Source organism: Eleginops maclovinus, chromosome 2 (assembly GCF_036324505.1).
Source record: "Eleginops maclovinus isolate JMC-PN-2008 ecotype Puerto Natales chromosome 2, JC_Emac_rtc_rv5, whole genome shotgun sequence".
NCBI lineage: Eukaryota > Metazoa > Chordata > Actinopteri > Perciformes > Eleginopidae > Eleginops > Eleginops maclovinus.
Window position 1 is genome coordinate 21,832,544 of NC_086350.1, and position 23,182 is coordinate 21,855,725.

The 23,182-nt window shown below is 39.7% G+C and overlaps 1 protein-coding gene across 2 annotated transcripts; it reads left to right on the top strand.

The window, feature by feature from the left end:
* The first annotated feature begins 1,575 nt into the window (after positions 1–1,575).
* Positions 1,576–22,713, top strand: n4bp1 (nedd4 binding protein 1). 2 transcript variants are annotated; one of them, XM_063896651.1, is made up of 12 exons: positions 1,576–2,092; positions 4,963–5,190; positions 5,278–5,451; positions 6,204–6,733; positions 7,185–7,554; positions 8,789–9,124; positions 9,869–10,104; positions 17,166–17,296; positions 17,820–17,916; positions 19,113–19,220; positions 19,417–19,518; positions 20,294–22,713. In XM_063896651.1, the coding sequence occupies exons 1-12, from the start codon at positions 1,781–1,783 to the stop codon at positions 20,670–20,672; spliced, it is 3,003 nt and encodes a 1,000-aa protein (XP_063752721.1). In that variant the 5' UTR covers positions 1,576–1,780; the 3' UTR covers positions 20,673–22,713. The 2 variants fall into 2 exon arrangements, with proteins under 2 accessions (XP_063752721.1, XP_063752726.1); XM_063896656.1 differs by having other exon boundaries at positions 20,321–22,713.
* The last annotated feature ends 469 nt before the right edge of the window (positions 22,714–23,182 follow it).

Below are 23,182 nucleotides of genomic sequence, written 5' to 3' on the forward strand. Positions count from 1 at the left end.
CGATTAATATTCCAAACCATCTTTAAACACCTGGATATCACATTCGCATACAGAGAAAAAAGTGGAAATTCACATCATTTTATATATTCGCATATTCCTTTATTCAACTTAAGGTTACAATTTAACGTTGAAAATAAATTGGGAGAATGAAGTCGAAATGTAAGGTAAATGAGCCAACACTGGTACATGAGTCATTTTCAAAAGTTGGATATTTATTTCCAACTTTTTGATTTTATTCTCAACAGATCAAGATTAAATTCTTAAGAATAGACTTAATTATTGAAAGAAATTAGAAAGAAATGTTTGTATTTTTATATTGGCACTAACACTCTTTGCAGATAATAAAAATATGTGTGTGTGTGTATTGTGTTTCTTTCGATCTTAAGGCTGTGTAGTGCACAATGTTGTCTTTTTTTGTATCTATCTTTACCTTCATTCTCAAACATGGTCAAATTCAAATAATGTAGTGTCTCATTAAGTACACACTACCAGCCAATATCCAATTTAGCCCTTTATTCAGAATGATTGACACATTGGATAGTTATTTTTCAATATTCTTTAGTCAAAAATCTTGTTGGGCACCTGTTAAGCTCACACAGTTATTGCTCTCTGCACAATGTCTACTACAACACTACACAAGCAGTAATGTGTAGTAAAAATACATCAATTGTGTTTGTTGACAGTAATTGGTTAAACAAAATCTAACTACAATGTCTGTCTGTTTAGAGCATTTTAAATTACATTTGGACACAGTCACTGTAAGACATGACACGTAAATAAGCTATAATTGAATGACCAGTTTTTGCTGATATTTTACTGATACAAATATGCAAGTGATAGTTAAAACAAATCATGTTTTCTTACCTATTTTTTGAGCCTGTGATAGTTGCCCACGCCATGTTCACTGATCTTATCTAACTAAGGAGCTTTATTCAGATGCCGGAATGATACTACTACTCTCATTGTTTTATGATCGTTATCTACGTTGTCGTCTTAAAAATGTAGGTCACTGTGCATTTGTTTTCACAATAGACTAGGATGCAACAGTGGAAAGTATCTAAGCACATTCACTAAAGTACACTTTTGAGCGAGCCTGCTTGCTTCTTAGATGCCTACTTTCACTACAATTTAGAGACACATGTTACACTTTACACTACTTCATTAATTTGTTAACTTTAATTACTACTACTTTCCAGATTCAGATTAATAATACAAAATAAAGTCAACAACTACACGATGACATCAGGAGGATATTCACAAGTTATCCTGCAATACGTCAAAAATAATCTAATATAGCCTGCATTACTCTGATATGGGCTAGTGAGAGAAATTAGTCAACTACTTTTGGTATATCTGCAACGCCAATTTTGTACTTTCACCCAAGTAACATTTGAAATGCATGATACTTTTAGCGCTTGAGTCTTTCTTCGCTGTGGTAATGTTACGGTGAATCTACTAAGTATCCGAGTACTTTAACCACTGCAGATAGACATCTCGAGACTCGAGAGCACACTCAGTTCTTATCCATGCTCAGCACACTTAGCTGTCGTGTTTTGATGACGCAGTCACTGGGACTTTCCGGATACGTCACTCGGGGCTTCCGAGTTATTAAGCTAGCTCTACCTCTGTGTTCATGTCGTTAGACACTGTAAACGTCGCCTTGTTGCTCTGGAGTACACACCAAAAGAGACCATGAAAACGCCAAAGGCTCCTTACACCACCGAAAGGTTTCAATATTAAGACGTCGTTGTCAGGAGCGACGGCCAGACTGAGTTTCGGAATGTCAACAACGCGGCCCCTCCTCGGGATGAGGCGAGTCACCGAGCTAACGTGCCAGGAGCAGCCGAGCAGCAGGCTGCCTGCTGTAGCTGGAACTCAGCAGCTGGACAACCCCACCGTGGACGAGTTTACAGTGCTGGAGGATAAAGAAGATGAGCTGAAAGCTGCCAAGCCTCGAGTGGAGCAGGTTTTTAAAGTAACGTTCACTATTATCGGTCTTTTGGACCACACGGGACTGCCGCTCGGTAGCAAAACATCACGGCAGATATGGCTGCAGCTCATAGGAAACACAGACGACGTGTCGAAGGCAAAGGTGAGGTCCTGTTAGATTGTTTCGCTTCCTTTTTTATCGATAAGTTAAGAGACCAATGTTGAAACGAGTGCTGTTTATCAAAGTAAAGATCAAATATCAACCAAGCTTGATTGTCGGTGATGTGCATGTGTGTCAGTGTCCCTTGATTGACACCTGTCTCTGCTGTTTTACACGCCAGCAAATGTTAACTGTATAAAGTCAGATCTGGGAGTGGATGTCGTATCGTATTAACATTTAGATGTGACCTGAATCTGTTTCTGCGTTTATTTTGTATCCATACAGGCTGCTGCTAAAAGTGAACTTTGTATAAGTTGTTGTCACTAAGAGATTTCAAATATAAGTTTCTTCCTCCTTAGCAACCACATCCTCAATAACATAATCTCACCCACTCTTAAATGTAGATAAATATTCTATGAAAGGTACTATAGTCATAATGTTACCATTATGTTACCACATAATTGACATTGTGGTATCCAGTCGAAATTGTCATGATATTTGATTTTGTCATTGTGTTGTCTCCTTGCAAAAGAAGCCCCCTGATGATGTCAAGAACAAGGTCACACATGGATGTTTCAGTTTCCAAAATGTGTTTATTGGTTTATGACTGCATAGTGTTTGGCCACAATGTAAATGTCAAGCAACAATAAACAGACAGAAAGCTAGACAATGACACATGTAAGTAGTTGAGAGTTTAGTTCTGTCTGAAAATCAAACATAATATTGTTGCGTTTTTAGTTTGTCTGTCTCGTACACAATGACATTTCAATTCTTTTTGAAAGTGTGATTCACCTTTTTAGGTTAGGGTTATGTTCACAGATATAACAAAAATACATTTATTTCACAACTATAGTAGAATTCCTCTTAGAGTGAGGAGGCCAATATCAAGGGCGTTTTATTGTGCTAAGTCGGTTAGGCAACCATTATTTCTAAATAAATATTTCAACACCTCCTAAGATATTGACTCCTGGGTATTTCCTGGGAAGTTTTGCTGTTGCCTATTTACTGTAGAATAGCAGATGACTTCTACAGCAAGTATTCCTGTGAGTGCAATAGCCATCTACCATGTACGCAGTATTCCATTATTTTTTTGTTGTTGGTGCATTATAACCATAATTAGATTTTCTTTCGAAGAAACAATCAAATCCCAAGAAAAATAATGATTTGTATTTCTTTATTAGGAGCATTACAATTAAAAGCTCCTCAGGGCTTGGATTTGAAACGTTTACAATTGTGTTGATCTGTGAAAACAACTATTGATTTTAAAGGTATCCTGGAGTCAAGATATTATACACTGCACTCACAAATATGAAAAAGCTGTTAGCATTTGTAGCATTTATTTATTTCCGGTTTCATTTTTCCATGCAAGAGCATCAGCCGCACTTTTCATCTTATGTCGTGGATCTTATTTTAGTGCATAAGTTGCTCCCCACTCTAACTAGCTCTTGCAAGCTACGCCATTCGCCTGAGAATGTGATGTGGAAATAGTCCATTTGTTGTCAGAATGAGACCGGAGTCATAAGTTGCTTCCTGCTTAACAACAACGAGGTATGTTGGTGCTTCCTCAAGTTGGGTAATCACTGCCATTATTCCCACAACAAGCTTTCTTGTAATGTGGTTTCACAAGTTTGCATCTAATTTTAAATCCTGCACATGATTGGAAATAGTACCGTTTATTATTTTGTCTCTCAACAATCTACTGCAGTTTTAATGTGCTTTTTGACGTGCTGTCTCTCAGACTTCCAGAAGGTGCCAAACAATTTGTAACTCTCTGTATTTAGTTTTTTAATTTAATCATAGCTGACAGTCAAATACTTTGTAGTTATTCCTGACACAATGTCATAGTTTGCTTTCTAGCGTAATTTGACTTTGACTAAACAGAGGGAGAGTTTTGTACGATCACTTTGGTTTGATGGTTTTAAACATAACCTAAACCACAGCCACTCCTTTTAATAAAAACCGTAAAAAAATGGTGAAAGTTGTTTATGTATGCATGACCCTAGAACAAAAAAACATTGTGTTTTGTTTTTTTTTTACAATTTTTTGGGGCAACCAGTGCACAAATTGTCCCAGGCTGGATTCCAACCCTGGTCCTATGCATGGACCAAGCTACAGTACAACCCTAACCCAAAGTCATTGGGTTTTTAAACATCACAAAAAACCAACACAAGCAAAGATTCCTTCTAATAATGTAAACTTAATACATATTTGTATTGTATTTCAAGTTTCAGTGCCAGCAGCTACAATTTCTCAGCCCATTTGGCAAAGTGCCATCCCCACTGGAAGTCCCTCCTCATCTTATCCAGTGTTTGATGTTAAAAGCCACACCCAAATATTTGTAAGCTGGTTCTTTCCGCCCCGCTGTGTCATTGTTGAGTCATTTTACATCCTCAGTATCAGCTTTTACACTAAGACGCTTAAAAAGTCTGACACAGTATCCGTAAGGAAGTTACCGTGCCCACCTGCAGCTGATTCATACGGAAATTTCCCAGAGCCAGGAGATTCCCTGAATCTCCAGCAAGTGTTTAGTTTCAGCACGTGTCAGCTCTGCTTCTCTACAGTGATGCAACGGTGTAGATTCATGAACTAAGCAAGGACATTTCGGCTCTATCTCTATAAAGATGATGTCTATATTACTTTTTTCTGTGCTTTATTTAAACTGTTGCAGAAATCCTAGATATTTGGAAGCAGTTGTCACTAAAATTCTGGAATTTCAGGACTCTTGAGATCCCAGTTTACCTTTAGTAGAGTTTTCACCTAATCATTTAAAAGCAAACATGAATTTTCTGTTCCAGAGTTTGTTTGAGCTGCACCGTCAAAATAAAAAGAATACAATCATCTTATCAAAGCTTTTTTTCTCCTTGTTTTTGTAGGAATATGTTCGGGGACTCTGTGACCCAGAACTTAAAAAAGAAGAGAGGTACCCGGTGGACATGCATTGTATTTTTGCCGGGGCCCGGGGCCTCTTCCTCGACAGGCTCATACGGGACACAAGTGCTGAAGTTGTGGTGCCTGAGCCGGGCCGCCTGCGGCTGTTGGGCCGGGCAGAACCCGTAGTGATGGCGCAGAGCCGAGTTCAGCAGTTTGTAGCACTGTTCCAGGTGAGGGCACGAATCATCTGGTTATAAACATGCTACTATGCAAGTTTACGGTCCCATTGTAAATCTGTGTGCCTTTTTGTTTTCCAGGAAAAGCGAAGTCTACCGAGTGACAGAGAGCCGGCAGTGAAACGAGCGTTCAAGTCCTTCGTCGAGGAAAGAGATGACAAGTACACTATGGAGCTTCTTCTGCTGCCCAGTGCCCTGAAGGAAGAGCTGCTGGGACTGGCTCACAGCCCCACTACCACAAACACATCTTCCCTGGTTAGAAGATACATTTTTATTTGAGTGATTTATGACAGTACAACATACTGTAAAACTGACTTTTTTCAAACTCGCCAGAAACAAAAACCTTTATTTGGTATGCCTTTCCACTGTTCCTACAACAACCATCTTAAATACACCCTTAATTCACCCCTTTGGATGTGAAAGTATGCATCTCTAAATGTGTTTTTCCCCGCCGTCTTAGAGTAAGACTTTTAAATTAGCAAAAATAAACAAGAGATACAAGAGCAATTATTTAAAGAAACCACTTACTTTATCAAGTCTATACACACACAGATGATGATATTGTCAAAGTGCTCAAGCTGAAGTCAAAGCTTGAGATGTGTGTTTGACAGATACGATATTGTTCTATTTATGCTTTAGCTTTATCTCACGATCTATAAACAAAAGAGATACAAAGTTGGGTTTCCTGCTGGTCTTATAACTGTTTTGATTCTCTGTGAAATGTTTTAAAGTCAGGAGAAATGTATCTCAAAATGTAGTTTGACAATTGATTACACTTTACTAACTTACATTTTAAATAATTCTTACGGCAGTGAAGTTAAAGAACAGTATTCGGATAATTCTTACAATAAGTGAAAGAGAAGATGCAAGACACAAGCTCTTTATTCCATAGGCGGAACCATGTGGAACCCACAGGGAAGTAGGATATGAATCATGACCGTGGCAAGTGTTGGAGGGGAACTTTAACTGTACTTTTCTTAACTGAGATTTTGCGTTTCCTCTCCCAGGCTCAGCTCAACCAGACGCTTCACCCCAGCATGGCGGAGGCGGAGCAAGACCGCTCGCAAAGCAGCACCCCTGTGACGGAACTCTCCAACCGCATCCTGGGCACCAGCTTCGAGGAGAAAGGGTCTGCAGCAGTGTCTGGAGGTAAAGCAGCAGCAGCAGCAGGAGGAGGAGGAGGAGCGGCTCCCGAGACCGTCATGCTCAATGGCACCCGGCCCTCGCACAAGCGGCGCTCGTCCGAGAGCGAGACTCGCGACACAAAGAGACAATACTCTCTGGAGCGGAGGGAGGAGTCGCCGGAGAGAGCGAGAGAGAGGGAGAGACAGAGGGACCGAGAAGGCCGGGGGGGAAGCAGCAGGTCCAAAACCCCCTCTGCTTCATCATGCTTCTCCTCCTCCTCCACATCCTCCTCTACAGGGAAAGCAAACACTGTAGTGGGTGTGAGCATGTTGGACTCCAGTGAAGGAATCTTAGACGAAGGGGAGGCAGTGAGCCCGGAAACCAACCTCCGCTGCCTGGTCAACTTCTTCAGGTAAAGGTCAAGATACTTTGAAACATTTGCAAATGAATTATAATTATTAACCTCAGTGAAATTACTATTAGCAGTTGTGGTCGATTTAGAACATGAGTTTTTTTTATCGGGCTATGAAGGGCTTTAGATCTTTCTTGTGTGTTACAGAAGGTGTTTATGTTAAAGTCAGTATAAAAACAATCCTTATGGTGTTATCAAATGTAGAAAGACTGCAAAGAGAGACCCACCTGATATGATTTCCATAAAAAAGATATCATCCTGCTGACAGAAAAACAGACAAACCTAGCCAAAGAAAAATGGCCTCCTGGGCAAATGCAAAAAGTATTTTAGTGCACAATGGGCATATGGGAAGTGTTTTATCCCAGCTTGGAATTAAATGTAGGATAATATGTGTTCCTGCAACACCTCTGTTACTGCCAACTGAAACCATGTTAAAACTATTTTTCCTCAGAACCATGGGATACCAGCAGGAAGTAGTTGAGCGTGTCGTTAAAGAGATGGGTCAAACAGAAGACACCTTCCTCGTTCTGGAGAAAATTGTCGAGGAAACCAAGCGCTGTGAAGTGGGGTCGAAAGGAGGAGAAAGACAATTGAACTCTGTGCGCCCTCCTGACACCCCTTCCTCATCCTCGTCGTCCTCCTTGTCATCGTCCTGCTCCTCTGTGGCTTCTCGGTTCAGAGAGAAGGACCGGGAGCTGAGCCGAGCGCTGGTGGACCCCGGCAGGTCGAAGGAGAACATCAAGCCCAAGCAGCACAGAGGCTGCAGCAACGGGCTGGGTCACCGGAGGCAGTGCAGCAGCAGCGAGACCAGCACCCAGCAGGTGAAAGCCCTTCATGAAAACAACTGTTTCACTTTTTAGTTTTACTTTCTTGAGACAGCCAATCGAAACCTTACACAAACAAAAAAAATGGACATTTCAGCTTTTATCTCGCTATTTTTCGTGCTTAATTTGAAGGTTTGAAAAGACAGAGCAAAGTAAAAAAACAATTATTCCATTCATCTCACCAAGAAATCCACCTTTAAATAATAAATAAATACACATTGAATACTGTGGACAAACACACAGGACCCAGTGTCTTGCCCAAGGACACACAGCAGGTTAACTGCAGTGGAGGACAAGGTGGGATTTAACCTGGGCTTCCTTGGTCCCCTGATCTGAAGATCAACCCACTGGACCACTGCGCCACAGCCCCCCCCATCTATGCCCCTACATCTCATTTACATTTACTCTTATATATTTTTATCTTGCATTCCATTTAGCCATCACTTAGCAACCAAAGGGACTTAAAACAAGTGCATTAAACCATGAAGATACAAACTCTAAAAAGTACGTAGGTTTCAGTAAGCCAAACAATTGTACGCTCTACTGCACCGGTTTCAATAAGCCAAAGCTTTCTCACTTCCATGTACAGTGAGAGTGAGAATTTGAGTCAGTTTTCGATTATAGTTTGCTAAAAGGCGGTGAGAACAGATTGGTTTTCAGTGTGCAACAAAAGAGGCTTAGATGAACTCCCATGACACTTATAAATGATTGTTTTAAAGCCACTTTCTAATGACTGCATTTTAAACATGTTTTTGTAAATAAGTTGATTGATGATACAAGCTTCATAGATTTTGGTTTTGTTCTACCAAGTGGCTAAATGAGATTACTAAACATCATCATACTAAACACGTTGGTATGAAATGTCAAACCAGTAGACATGCGACCGTGATGTATGTTATACAGTTGTTTTACCTCTGGAGATTGCATTTACGCTTAAATTGTATTAATGTGTTGGATCCTCCTGAGCAAAACATGTCAGAACTGGATGACGAAGCCAACTTCTGATTCAGCCTTTGAACATACTTATCACTGCCCCTCTCCACATGGCCATATTTAATGTAGCGACCATCATAGGGTCTTCCTATTTGTGATTTTCCGAAAAATGCAGTTTTCAACCGATCAGTTTGTTCCAAAACTTCCTTTTTACAAGTTTTTTTGGGTTTTTTTGTTGCTTTAAATCAACCTGCTGACGTTTTTTTTTCTCCAATAATAATAATAATAATCCCTTCAGGCCATCACTATCAAGAGGAGCTCCAGTGCTCAGGGAGGAGCGGGACACTACGACGTAATCACCATCGACGATGAGGACGACGTCATAATCACCAATACCAAAACGGCAGAGAGCAGGACGTCCCGGATGATGACAGTGCCACACCTGGAAACCCAGTCAGGATCCAGAACAGACTACTTGGCGCGGGGAGGGCCGGGTGCTTCACAGAGGGACTACCTGTCGAGGGGGGGGACACAGACTTTGGGAGGAGCGGTGAAGGTCGAGACAGTGACGGCGCTGCGCAGCACACCTCAGTGGCTCACTGCCACCCCCATCTCTTTAGCCTCCATCCCCAGTGTAGGTATTACCCTGAAAGCCCCCCTTCACTGCCACTGTGGTTTAACACTTTTACTTCTATTGGATTTTACACCCAATAATATATGCAGAGTGTGTCACTAGGAGGAACATTTTTATTTTATCTAAAAAGAAGAAAAAGGATTAGTGACATCACAAATGGTTTTAAAGCCAATCAGGGCCAATACGAAAAAGTGTGATGGACGCACAATATTAATATATGTATTGTTCTTTTTTTCGCTTTTTGGAGAATTGTTAAAGGTGTACGTTTGCAAAGCTCCTGCTGCACTGGAAAGATTTAGAACAGTTGTTTGATTAAAACTATTTAAATTAATTTTAAAAAACTCAGGGATTTTGACGAAGCAGTCGAATGACTTCACAATTACTCAGTTTTTAGCTTCCATTCCTATGGTGAATCATTTGTTGTGTTCAAAGGAAACCAGTTTTACCTCTGGATGAAACTGATGAGTAAACAAAACAAGCATAAACAATATGTAAATGTGATCGTACGAGGAGCTGAGCCAGTACAGGAAAAAAGAAATCATGGTTTCTATAACACCTGTAAAAACTTCTGTTGGCTAGTTCTCAATTTGTGTTACCAAACTTCAGACTCAATGTAACACAGAAAAAATCGTATGTCTGGCTTTGCATATTAATGTCAAGAGGCATAAAATAGATTTTCTTTTTTACATATCATGATATTATAAATCATCCCCTCATCTTTCTGTTACGTCTTGTTTTCCTCAGTCAGCTCAGCCCATCCCCAGGCCGTCGTCCTCTGCCTATCAGACAATCAACCACATGGGGTTTCACGGGGTCGGAGCCAGGACCCCTCCTGCCAACGACCCCCCTGCACCCCCTGTGACGGGTCTTTCTCGCTTCCATCAGTCGCTGAGGACCCCATACACTCTGAAGCTGCCAAACGAGCCTGGGCGTCCGGAGCTGCGGCACATCATCATCGACGGCAGCAACGTGGCCATGGCGTGGGTCCACAAACACACACACACACACACACACACACACACACACACACACACACACACACACACACACATACACATACACATACACATAGAAATCAAGAGAAACATATGAAGCTTTACTTATAATAGACTTGAGTATCCACACATCTAAAGGGATGTAAATTTGATTGTGTTTCATGGAAGTCGGACACGAATGAGACTTTCCTGTGGCAGATTGAGACCCGAAATAGAGCTTTATGTTTCTTGAGTTTCTGCTGTTAAAGTTCCTCTCGTCTTGGCACCTAACACACAGCTTGACAGGGTTTCAGTCTGACAGCATTGTGGGTTTGGTAGGGGAATTTTTTTTTTGGTTGAAGGTCTGCATTGCACATAATATCAGATCAGCTCGGAACGGCTACTTTTGGATTCAATTCAGCAAATATTTTTGAAGAGTGTTTTAGAGACTTTATTTTAGTGGGTTCGCAGTCCCACTTAGGCTCAGGTAGTTGATGGACGCATAATTTGGCAGATTGCCTGGTGCCGATTGTCATCACTTCTTGATAGGCTTTGAGTCCTAACATACCAGAAGTGGCATATTTCAATACGTTTGATCCAACAAAAGTCTGTCTGTTTGAAATATCAATTCAGGTGCATCCCCCTGTGACTGCTTCAATGTGCGTTGTTATTTTATAAAATCATATAAATATATATACCATATATTTAATCAAAAAACAGGTTAAAACTAATTGTATACAGCATTTTTTCAGGAAAAATATAGTATGAGGGGGCTAATGTCACTTTTATTTTACAGCCTTGCCCACTTTCCGGCAAAATAAACAGTAAAATAAACTAATTCCGAAATTTCAGTTTGAGTATAAGCCTGCTGCCTGCCACTCATCCACCGGCAGACAACCTGACATCGATCCACTATGTATTTGGAGCTCCGTAAAAACTATCTATGTTGTCTGACGGTTGATTAGACACGATTTTCATATTTCTTGAGTAACTATACCATTTTGAACAGAAATATTGTTTTCTGGCATCAATTTTATGGGGAAAGTCTTTATTTTGGTATGATCTGTTACCCGGTTTAGACAAAACCGGTATATATCACAGATAGATGTTTTGTAATTGCTTTAGGTGGAGTACAGCTAGTGCAGTGTTATTTCTTTCTTCTGTGTCAGTAGAGTTTTAGTGGACCAAGATTTGCTTTAGTTGAATACATCCCTAGAATGGGTACATAATTTTAATGTTTATTTAGTCATTTTGTCTGTAGTGGCAGTGTATTTTTGTGTGACATTGGTATTAAAAAGATAGGTGTAGACTGGCGTTTACTAGCAATTTATTACAAGGCTATAACTACTCAGTAACCCAGTTGTAACCTGGGAACATTTAGTTTTTTTAAAGAGATGTTTTTTACGTGAATCACCCATCAGTACACCCACAGTGTATCCTCTGTACATCATAGGGATAAAATACACAATAAAAGGTGCTAAAAGTACATCAGCAAAAAAACAATCTCATGTCCTGATTCAGCATTTTTTACTGGTAATAGTGCATCTCCTGTGATGACAAATCAAATACCGCACCTGTCGTACATGCACCACGTTTTTTCCTCTTTACACACAAAGTATCACCCTTCCCAGCAGCCCCGCCACCATCACCAGTCACACGCACTCAGTCACACACTCAATCTGAATGAAGCACCTATTACAGTGCGTGGGTCGCATCCCCTACAGTGTAGGCGCACCAAAACCTAGCCCACGCACACCGTGATGTTTTTACTCACCGAAAGCAGCTGTAACACTCAATTTGAGAAGTGGGCGTGTGATACAGGGGCGTTTTTGGGAAGAAAGGCCCTTTCTAGTAATGTTTAGTTTCTGTTTCATCCAGAAATTATCCAACAAAGGGAGGATAAAGTGCAGCCAATTGTGCTTTTTCCTCTGCTGATGTGACGCCGCAGTCCTCTTCCGAGAGGAACTTGTTTTGACCTTGCGCTTTTACAACCACTTCCTTTCACGTTCTGTGTCACCTGCACTCTTCCTCATATCTTTCCAGAGGTTTGCCTTAAAAGAAATTCTCCTCTGACTCGACATTTGTCATACAGATGATCGTAAGGATTTCATCATAATTGTTTTTGCAAATTGAGAGCAACAGATATGTCCTATTAAGGAATCAGTGAAGTGATTTAGGATAGATATACCCACAAAACATTTTTTAAAGAGCTTTTTAATGTACTTTTTTGTAGTTCTTGGGCCACAAACACTTATTCAAAATGGCTATAATTAATGTTTTGTTTTTGTAAAACTGTCTTTTTAATTTTTGATTAAATGTTTGTGGCCAAAACACTACAAAAAAGTAAATTAAAAATGTCTTTTAAAACTTTTTATTATATATATTTGTATCTATTCTCACAGGACATACAGCTCCGGAAACAATTAAGAGACCACTCCTCATTTTTCTTAAATCTTAATCTCTACGTATGGCAGCCATTCCAGTCTGTTGAATTCCAGCACAGAGGGAAATTGTCTGTAGTTTTTATAATATGATAATCCATTTAAAAATCATTTAACTCAAAGACGTACCCATAAGTAATAAAACCAGAGAAACTGATCATGCTGCAGTGGTCTTAATTTTTTCCGCGGCTGTATATCTGTTGCTCTTACTTTTTTGGGGGGCCACAGCTGCTTCGGATAAGGTTTAAGGATCAGGATCCTGTTATTAAGGCCATGTTTCCAACTGAGTTCAGAGAAGTTCACCCTCATCAGGTTCTCTCCCGGTTTCCAAGGTGATTTTACCCCCTGCATAATCTCTTCCTGCTGCGGTGTCCTTCATCACTTTCTCTTTCAACAGGCGGGGGAATTTCCCTTCGCTTTGCTTTGTGTGTGTGTGTGTGTGTGTGTGTGTGTGTGTGTGTGTGTGTGTGTGTGTGTGTGTGTGTGTGTGTGTGTGTGTGTGTGTGTGTGTGTGTGTGTGTGTGTGTGTGTGTGTGTGTGTGTGTGTGTGTGTGTGTGTGTGTGTGTGTGTGTGTGTGTGTGTGTGTGTGTGTGTGTGTGTGTGTGTGTGTGTGTGTGTGTGTGTGTGTGTGTGTGTGTGTGTGTGTCAGTCATTGTGATGCCAGGTCACAGAAAGCCAGTTTATGATCTGTAACCTGTACGGGGACGCTGAGTGTTAAATAGGTCAGTGTTTCCACTCTGTTACAACTAGGCCCTCAATATGGAGTAGTAATATTTGGTAAAGGTAATATAAATGCAAATATTGTTTTGACTGAATTATTGTGGTGCTGCAGAGAAGATCCGGCCTATAAAGTGGTGTTCTACAGAATTAACTCTTAAATGGGTAAGCATGTGAAAATATTTTGGGGAAATTGATTGATTTCTGTTTTGTAATGTATCTGTATTGGGGGTTTTTTCCCCCCAATTTTTTTTTTTCCTCGTACACACATTTTTTATTGGACCCATTGGTAACATCTGTGTTACCCCCATGCAGCTTCACATTATCCCGTTTATTACACGGCCACATACTAAACAAACTAACGACTTGACTCCTAATATTAATTGAAAGTATTTTATTGAATTGAAAATGATCGTATTGCTTCCACTAAGGAAATAGAACTCTGTTCCCCGGTGCACCAACGGCTGGAACTCAAACAACAACAACCTAATTTAAAATGAAGGCAGCTCTGATTGATGTTTTCTGTCGCTGTCCAGTCTGTTCACAGTTTTTGATCCACTAACTAGTCCTTAAACACTACACAGCCTGAACCGTGTTCCTGTTAGTGTTTATTTCCGGTCTGTCTGCTGTTGATTTATTTGACATCCAGCGCTCCGTCTTTTAACATCTTTTCCTTTCTCTCTCTTGATCCTCCTTAGCAACGGTCATTTTAGTGCTTAACAGCGGTCTGTACTGTCATATTGATCTCTGAAATGTCCAAATTAACCATTCAGAATCGATTATTTAACTAAATTATGTAATAAATTCATGTTACTTGCATATTACACCCCTATATTACATCCATGTTGCATACATGTGACTTACATGTTACACCCATACATTACACTGATCTTACATTGTTATTACACCCTTTTATCTGATTATCTGTAGCGTATACAGATAGCTATTAGCTTTAAAATATAAGTATATCTGTGAGTGACTGCCTGTTTAATAACCTTATCTGGGTAATGTCTCCTCCATGATACAGAAAGCATTAAGGGGACAGAAACCATTATGGGTTAACAATCTGGAACAAATAAAGCAATGATTGTTTGTGTATATTGTAAATAAAAATAGTTTTTTGATAATGTTTAAAAAACTACTCTGTCCCTATTATAACATAAATCCTATCAGGATATTATATGTAACTTCCCTATTACGCCGCCGTGGTTAGCACTTGCATGCTTTCACCATCAGCAAAGGTTTTAGCGGTATACAACTTTTGGGGTGTTTTTATTTTTGGGGCCAAACTTGCGTCACTTTGCTGGAGACGCTTTCTGTGCGTCCCTGCTTCACCACAGCTCATGTGAGGCCAAATTCATGGTCATGATAGCAGCCTGGTGCACGGGGAAGTTACCAGTAGAGAAAAGAGTGATTCACATGATAAGGAAGAAGATTGAACAGACGCTCCATTCATAAGGCAACCGTTTTACCATTTAGAAGAGTTTCTTTAAACTATATGACAGTTTGCTAAGTCCTCTTCCAGTGGGGCTGCATGGTTTGCTAAAAGTAACAAACTGTGATTATTTTGTAATAATCTTGCGATATGATTCACAATATTGCAGGGATTTTATCATTATTTTGTAATGATAATTCTGATTATCATTACAAAATAATGACCAAATGTCTGCAGAATAAAGTTTTAAGGCCGGAATATCTCTGCAGCACCACAATACTTTATTAAAATGTGTATTTTTTCACACATATGTTGCCCTGTATTAGTCCATATTGCGATTTTGATGACATTTTGATTATTTTTGCAGCCACATTTTAAAGCTAGTGTGACTTTTTGGACTTTATTCAGTCTTGTCTTGTATTCCATCACAATAAAAGGTGAAACTCTTAGAGACGGACATATTTCTCTGCTGCTAAATGGTTGAAAAACTCTAGTTTTGCTTATTTACGAAAACAGATTTGAACTTTTCCCCTGAAAATAATCCTCTTTACAAGCAGATTTCCCCAATATGAAAATAGCTTTATTTTCAGAAAGAGCTGGTTTATTATTTTACTCATTGCAGTGGTTGATGATCAATGGAAGCTATTTGTGGCAGAGTCTGTGCAGCATTTCCTTCATCACACACACCTAAGACCATCAAATTACATACAGCACGTATATATGAATAAACAGAGTTAAAAACACAAGTCTGAACGTCAGCAGTGTGCGGCTTGCTGCTGCTTCCTGCTTCCTGCTGGCTGCTCTCAGGGAGTTTCTCATCTCTGTTGCTGTTTGTTGTTTGTCTTGGTTTGTGGTTTTCTGTCCATTTGTTATATTACAGCTTTCTGACGTGCGCGCACAGGCTGTGCACGTCAACACCGTCAATATGGGTCAGCTGACGGCGTGACGTGCTGTTTGTTTGTCTGCGAGTTTTGTATTGAGCACTGTCAAAATAACTGCCCGGTTTCTAATTACTTCAGTTGCCAGGGAGACCATTGGAACCTGTTTGACCTTCAGTGTTGTTTGCCTTGCGCTGTAGTTTATTTCCATGGGTGGATTTTTTTCTTCTTAATATTTAAAATGAAGCTTTGTTTCTCATCAAGCAGAATTTAATTTTACATTCTGCTTTATATTATTCTACCTATATTCTATACAACATGTTTATAATTTACTGATTGCTGCATTTCACTTCCATCATTGTGTCACTATTTTATGTCTTTTTTCTATTTGTGTCTTAAACATTTTGCAGGTTAATATGCTTATCATTTGGGGGAGCCCAGCACTTTCACCGCCAACACTCTAGTTATTTTGCATATGACCAGTGTTGGGAAGGATACTGTCAAAAGGTATTCCGTTACAGAATACAGAATACATGCCCAAAAATGTAATCTGTAACGTATTCCGTTACATTACCCAATCTGAGTAACGTATTCTGAATACTTGGATTACTTCCACATTGATTTGCATTTTATAAGGGTAGGAATGTGGCCATCAAATCCTGCTAACTAAACAGGCCTATTCTGGTGTATTCTTCTGTTCCAATTGGCTAAATGTGTTAGGTCCAAGTCTGCATACTACAAAAATCTAACCGCAGTCTAAGCTAACACGAGCTAATTTTAGCTAACGTTAGCTAGCAGGTCAAACAGGGCTAGTCAGAGTCTTTCAACGGCTCTGGGGCTAGTAAATCAGCACATAGGATACAGATACTGATACAACTATAAAATAGCAAGGTGACCAGTAAAACTACAGCAGATGACTACCCCTGGCTAATTAAAAAAAAAAAAAATACTTGAAGATGCTTCTTCAGGTCGGAGGTGGAGTCTTTGGATGCGGAAAGGAGTTTGGCTGACGGCAAGCAGAGGTTGCACTGCACAGTTATATTTGGTTCTCCCTTCTCTTTCTTTAATGTGAAATGCTGTTTGAATTTCCAAGATAGAAACGCATTCCTGCCCTGGCTCTGTTGTGCTGGCTCGGCTCCAGCTCTACCTCTAGCTGCTCCTCTTCGGACTCCATTGTAGGCAACTGATCACGCAATTCAAATAGCTCATTTTCATTCGTTTTCATGTTGGGGCTTCAGGGAAATGCATCAAGATGCCTTAATTTATTTAGAGAGTGAATAAACTCATGAAAAAGAGAAGTACCGTCATGTAATCCATTGATTTCAACAATGTAACTGTATTCTGAATATCATCTATTTAAGCTGTAACTGTAACGGAATACAGTTACTCATAATTTGTATTCTGAATACGTAACGCCGGTACATGTATTCCGTTACTCCCCAACACTGCATATGACATTAAACTTTGAACATTTGAAGCATTGGAGATGCTGCTTATCAGTCTCAGTGCTCAGTGGTTGTCAGACATATTACTGATGTGTCCACGTGTCCCTCCTCCTCACCGTGTCGCTCCTCTTTTCCTCCTCCTCTCTCCAGTCACGGCCTTCATCGGTTCTTCTCCTGTCGTGGAATAGCGCTGGCGGTGGAGACCTTCTGGAGGCGGGGCCACAGGGAGATCACAGTGTTTGTACCCCAGTGGCGTCAGAAGAGGGACCGACTCACAACAGGTACACATGATCAGGGGTACACAGGGCTGACCTATAGCTTTGTGGCTGCTACATAACAATAATGTTCCTGGTTCGAGTCTGGCCTTCAGATCTGTGGTTGTCACAACCCCCCTCTCTTTCTCTCTCCCTCATTTCAACACTGTCATCTGTTGAAAAAAGTGCCAAAATAAAAGAAACAGGAGGTAAAAGTGCTGACTTTTAGCTTTTAAGGTTGTTTGAGTGAAGTAAAATAACATTTTAGACATTTTTATACACCATGTACACGGGATCAAATCAAAACTGAATTTCAAAGTGATAGTTGTAGTAAGTGGAAATATAATTAATTAAATAAATATAATTGAATTTGCTTTCATATCAGACCCTGCTAAAAAAATCTACAAATTTGAAGAAATTAACCGCATTTTAAAACAATTTATATACCTGCATGTTTGAGCATGCAGGATCTATTTCTGTGGGTTTTCTTGCTTTTCCATTTCTATTCTTTTGTAGTATAAATATAACAAATAAACATATTCTTTTGCAGAGCAACACTTTCTAAACCAGCTAGAAGACCTACGACTGCTCTCCTTCACTCCCTCCAGAGAGGTGTGTGGCCAGAGGATATCCTCACATGACGACAGGTACACACACACAGTCTTTAACCTTTGAGGAGAGAGTCCACCAACCTCAAATTCCTTATATCCAGACGGCTAAAACAACACAGACTGGAGATGCAGGCGTATAGCAGTGACGTCACTCAAGCTGCGATAGAGCTGGGATCAAACCATTGACTGATCTCTGGGCGTTTCGGTTCCATTATGAACTTATCTCCTCCTCTAGTACGCCAATATCCCACATTGTGTCCTTTACTCACCCCACCCATCACCAACTACAGTCGTAATGTATTTTCATAACAGGGATGGTCAAACTGACTACTATTACGGAGCCAACTGATTTTAACCCATAAGAACCCACGGTGATGTTACAGGACATTTAATTGTTCTGGAAAGTTCCTTATACAGCTTTACCCTTGATTTTAAAAGATGAAGTCCCTTGGTGACACATGCTGAACATCATCGTGGGTCATGGGCCAGGTCATGTGATTTTGTGTTGCCATAACAACAAGATGTCTGTGTGCCAGGCTAACACATGTGACTGAAGTAGCTCATTTTCAAAAGCTTGTTTTTTGTTTCTGGTAAGATTAAAGCCATTTAAGATGTATAATGCTTACATAACAAGTTCTTTATTACATTAAAGCTGTTGTGAAAACATTTGTTGATCAAATTGATATGAAACAAATAAGATACAAATCGCTGTGACATGAATATCACATCGGGACTTTAACCTTAAAATGTCTCAGAAAATCATATGTCACAATAAGAAATATGATTATGATCTGCTCAGTTAATAGAACTGATTACAATATATTGAGTTCATATATTCTATATTGTTAAAAAAAAGTAAACAAAAAAACCTTCATTTATTAAATTATAAAAAATATACAGAATACCTTTACCATTAATGCCCAATGTAACTTTTCAGAGATCTGACCCTAGGGGAAAAACTATATCAGAAATGTTTTCTATGAGGTCCATTTAGTCTTATCTATCTACCCTTAATTTTCCTTGAAGTAGAAATGGGTCTGGGTTCTTATGGGTTAAGTTAAAAAAAAAAGTGGCGTTTTTATGATTTTATTAGATTTATTTTATGTTGTCATTCTGCTTAAGCCAGACTTTGCTCATCACAGTGTATTTCCCTGTGAATTTCACCAGCTTCTGACCTTTGACCGCAGCGAAACTCCCGAGTGTCTAATCCATTCTTTCTCTCTCTTTGTTAGGTTCCTGCTCCACCTAGCCGAAAAAACAGACGGGATCATCGTAACCAATGACAACCTGAGGGACTTTGTCGACACCTCAGACACCTGGCGCAAGATCATTCAAGAGAGGTGACTGTTAATGACATACACATGGCTCAGCCAGTCAGTCATTACGTTTCCATTACCCAGCATGACACTGGAAAGTCCACAAGGCACTCCGCCATCTGGATGTAAACACTCTGTAGCGCCTACACCTGAATCCTGGCAGATAAAAATCATACTTCACTTCATCAAATAGTGATATTATTCTTCCTTTCACTGATAGGTTGCTTCAGTTTACTTTTGTGGAGGACCACTTCATGATCCCTGATGACCCTCTGGGGAAAAATGGACCACATCTAGACTTCTTCCTGTGTAAGGACAACAGGTGTGTTCTATCAGCAGATGTGTTTAACCTCAGCAAAAACCTGTGAAATATATCCTTTTATGATTGTAGTGGAAATACCTGCAGTTATATTAAAAAAAGACTGTAATTGCACAGCTTAGGGAGATACTCAATTCTGATTGGTACATTAAGACATCCAGCACTTTCCCCCTTTTTCCATAGCAGACCGTTACTGACAACGCTCTGATCAAAGGACCATGTACAGTCATATCAATACGCAGAAAGAAGTCCGGTCAATTTAACGTTAGCTGTTTTACACATTAGTCTTCCTAAATAAGAAAACACCCTGGAATACTTGTTAAATGTTGTTTTTTATATTTGTGGAGAGCACATCACTTGGGATTCGTGCTGGCTAAACTGTCTAGTAAGAAAATAAATAAAGGAGAATTAAAACATGAAAACAGTGCATGGAAAGGAACAAGGTAAAAAGACACAGAGTTGGAGTAGAGAAATCAGAAGACAGACAGGAAATAAACACTAAAGGGAACACACTATTGGCTCTAGAAGTGTATAAAGACTGGTTAATGGAAAAGAAAATGTGAACAGACCTGGACAGTTACAGAAAATAGTTCTCCCATCATTTTAAAGTTATTCGCTGTCGCCACAGTTCCAGACGTTGGTACACAAGGACTCCTTTTTTTACGCAGAAGCAAAACAATCCTTTTTGAATCGATATGTTTATACGGGTTGTGTTGCAGTCTGTGGCTGGCCTGTTGCACCTTTCACACTCTCTCATGTTCTCTCTTCCTGTCATGAGGGCCCCACCCACTCCTCCCTCTATAAGAGCCCCAGGATTCCGGCCGTCCTCCCAGCAGCAGCAGCAGCAGCCACTTTACGTCCAGGCCCTCCACTCAGCTCCTCGGACCCCCGCCTCCACGCCGCAACCCCCTTCCTCTTTGACACCCCACCCATCCACGCACTGGCCCCACTCCGGTCCCCCCGAGTGGCACCCGCCCCGCCGTTCCCCGTCCCCCTCGCCCTCCCCGCCTCCCCAGCGGTCGCCTGCGGAGACTTCGGAGCTGAAGAGAAAGCTCTACGACATCTTCCCCGACCAGAAGCAGCGCATCGACCGCATACTCAGCGACAACCCGTACATGAGAGACCTGAACGCCCTGTCGGGGCTGCTGCTGGGATAAAAAAAATAAACCTCTGAACATATGAACACATGTGCAGAATATGTGTCAGCTGAAAAAATAATTTATTTTACCAGTTATCCCAGCTTGGAGGGCACAGAAAAGAGTGATTTTTATTTTCATTTTGGTATGTCATCAAACTAGCTGCTATCGGCACGTGTATTTTCTTGAATATTTTTCTCTCCTGCCTCTTAAATTGATTTAAGTAACACTCACTGATGAATTCAGAACCAAAAATAAATGTCAAGCAACAAAGTCTATATTGTTCCGATGGTAATAATTCATTGCAGATCCTTGACAACAGTCCCAAGGTCGTTACGTGTTGGAACATCAGCAGAAGAAAAACATTTTGGACCAACAACTGGAGCTCAGCTCAGATGGGTTTCCTCTCCAGAACCCTGTTTACCACCACACTCTTAACACCTTTCTAAATATACCAGCCCTGAACTTTTTCTGAATACAATTTGGGACAGGTTTTGCATGTGTTTTATATTTTTAACATATTAATTACACTTGTGATGTTTTTTAATAGTGAACTCACTATTAGGCAGTACCAGGGTATTTACATCTGTCAGGGAACCGTTTCAGCTGTTCAGAGGGTTTCTCCCACCTTTTCCTTTACAGTGCATTTTCAGGAAGCTTTATGAAATCATAAAATAACTATGTGACAATTAATGTCCAACATAAATCCCCAAAAGTCATAAGAGTATAGTAGATACAACATTTTTTGCCACTAACCATATAAGAAAAAACACCTTTTAGGCATGTTTAACGGCAATATTTTAAGGGAATAACGATGGGCAGTTATGACAATGTGAGGTTCTCTCATTATTTCAGATTGAGTTCCTCATTTGTATTGTGTGTATATAAACTGACTGAATTATTCTCATTTAGCATTCAATTCCTCCAAATCAAAGCCCCACTGCCCATCTTTATTGCTTTAAAATGTTCCCCGGCCTACATTCCAAAAGTAATTTACCAGACTAGATCCAGCTGATGCTTTTATATACTACAAATTCTTCCTAAAATCTCAAAACAACGAAAGATTAAATTGTGTATAAAGTATTATTCTTTTCAGGTCAGCAATTTAGTGTTTTGAGATTGTTCTAATTGATTATTCTTTACATTTAGAACCTCAATGTTGGGCAGAAATTGGCTCGTTAATCCAAAGAAATGAAAACATACTGTAACCACCATCTCCATGTTCTCGATGTTGATTTGAGAGACCTCCGGAGCTGAAACTGAATGTGCTGCTCTGATAAGCTATGATGGAGCCGGGCAGTCAAACTTTGGTTAAATATGTTCCAAGCATTACTTGTTAAAGGTCGAAACCGTGAACTGTTCTCGGGAGGATTCTGTCACTGTTCTACATCAGTATGTTGTTCTAAAATGTTTAATGAGTCCTCCGCCTCAGACAGTTATGTCAGTCCATAACACTACAAAAGTTTAAATCATCCTTTTTTAATTAAGTTAAATGACCAACTTTAAAATCACACACCACAAGGTTTCAAGGTTTTATTTGTCATATGCACAGCAGATACAGCGTATATGTTGGCAATGAAAATCTTATGTCGCGTGCTCCTCCAACAACTCCACAGGTTAGCTTACCAGAAGTTAATCTTCAGAGACAGATTTACTTTTGTAATTAGTGTTAAATAGATACATTTAATGCACTGAGGGTCCTTAATGGTGTAAAACAAGGTTTCATGGATAAGTCTTCAGAAAGCTTGAATCAGTTTTATATGCCGAGAGAATGTTGGCCGCAGCTTGCATATTTGATGTGCATCAGTTTTGTAAAATACACAGACTATCTCCTTGTAAGAAGAAGAATATCTGCACAAAAACTTCACAAGGTGTCAAAATCTAAATTTTGTTCGTACTTATGTTGTTGTAAGGATAACTGAAGGATTTTCTCTTTTGTTGTATTATAATTCTTTTGTGTATATCGATTTTCTTTTTGTAAATAAAAGCTTTTTTTTTTTGCTACGGTGCAAATATGGTGTTATGTATGTGGAAAAACTAAATAAAAAAAACTTCTACATTCCCTTTTTTCCGTATTTTCATTTTCATCAAGTGTTTGAACTTATTTCTCTTTAATGTATTGTTAAAGGTAACAACTGTGATGATCATAAATTTACCATCACCCATTTTTCTGTATTTATTGGAAAGAAAACTAATTTCCACTTTTGGCCAGTAAGGCTAGCTTTCTGATCCTGTTTTCCAATATGGTTGATATGCTAAGCTAACAGGCTGCTTTGGATATATAATATTAACTATCAACAATTACTTTAAATGTCTTAATGGTTGTAATGAGTAAAGGTCCCTTATACAAGTCAGTCATGACAAAACGTGTCAATTATCAAAATACTTTGAGCCTCATTGTATTTACTTAAATACTTTTTTTATTGTATTTTTCTTTTCTTTAATCAAATGTTTACTTTGATAGGGAACAAGCGCATTAAGATTAAAACCAGCAAAAATAAAGTTTTTGCTGGCGTGTTGTGAGGCTAGTC

Coding starts and splice junctions, on each gene's coding strand:
- n4bp1 (XM_063896651.1), top strand. CDS start 1,781: ATGTCAACAACGCGGCCCCTCCTCGGGATGAGGCGAGTCACCGAGCTA. Junction 9,125..9,868: donor CTTTAGCCTCCATCCCCAGT/GTAGGTATTACC, acceptor TGTTTTCCTCAG/TCAGCTCAGCCCATCCCCAG. Junction 17,917..19,112: donor ATATCCTCACATGACGACAG/GTACACACACAC, acceptor TCTCTTTGTTAG/GTTCCTGCTCCACCTAGCCG.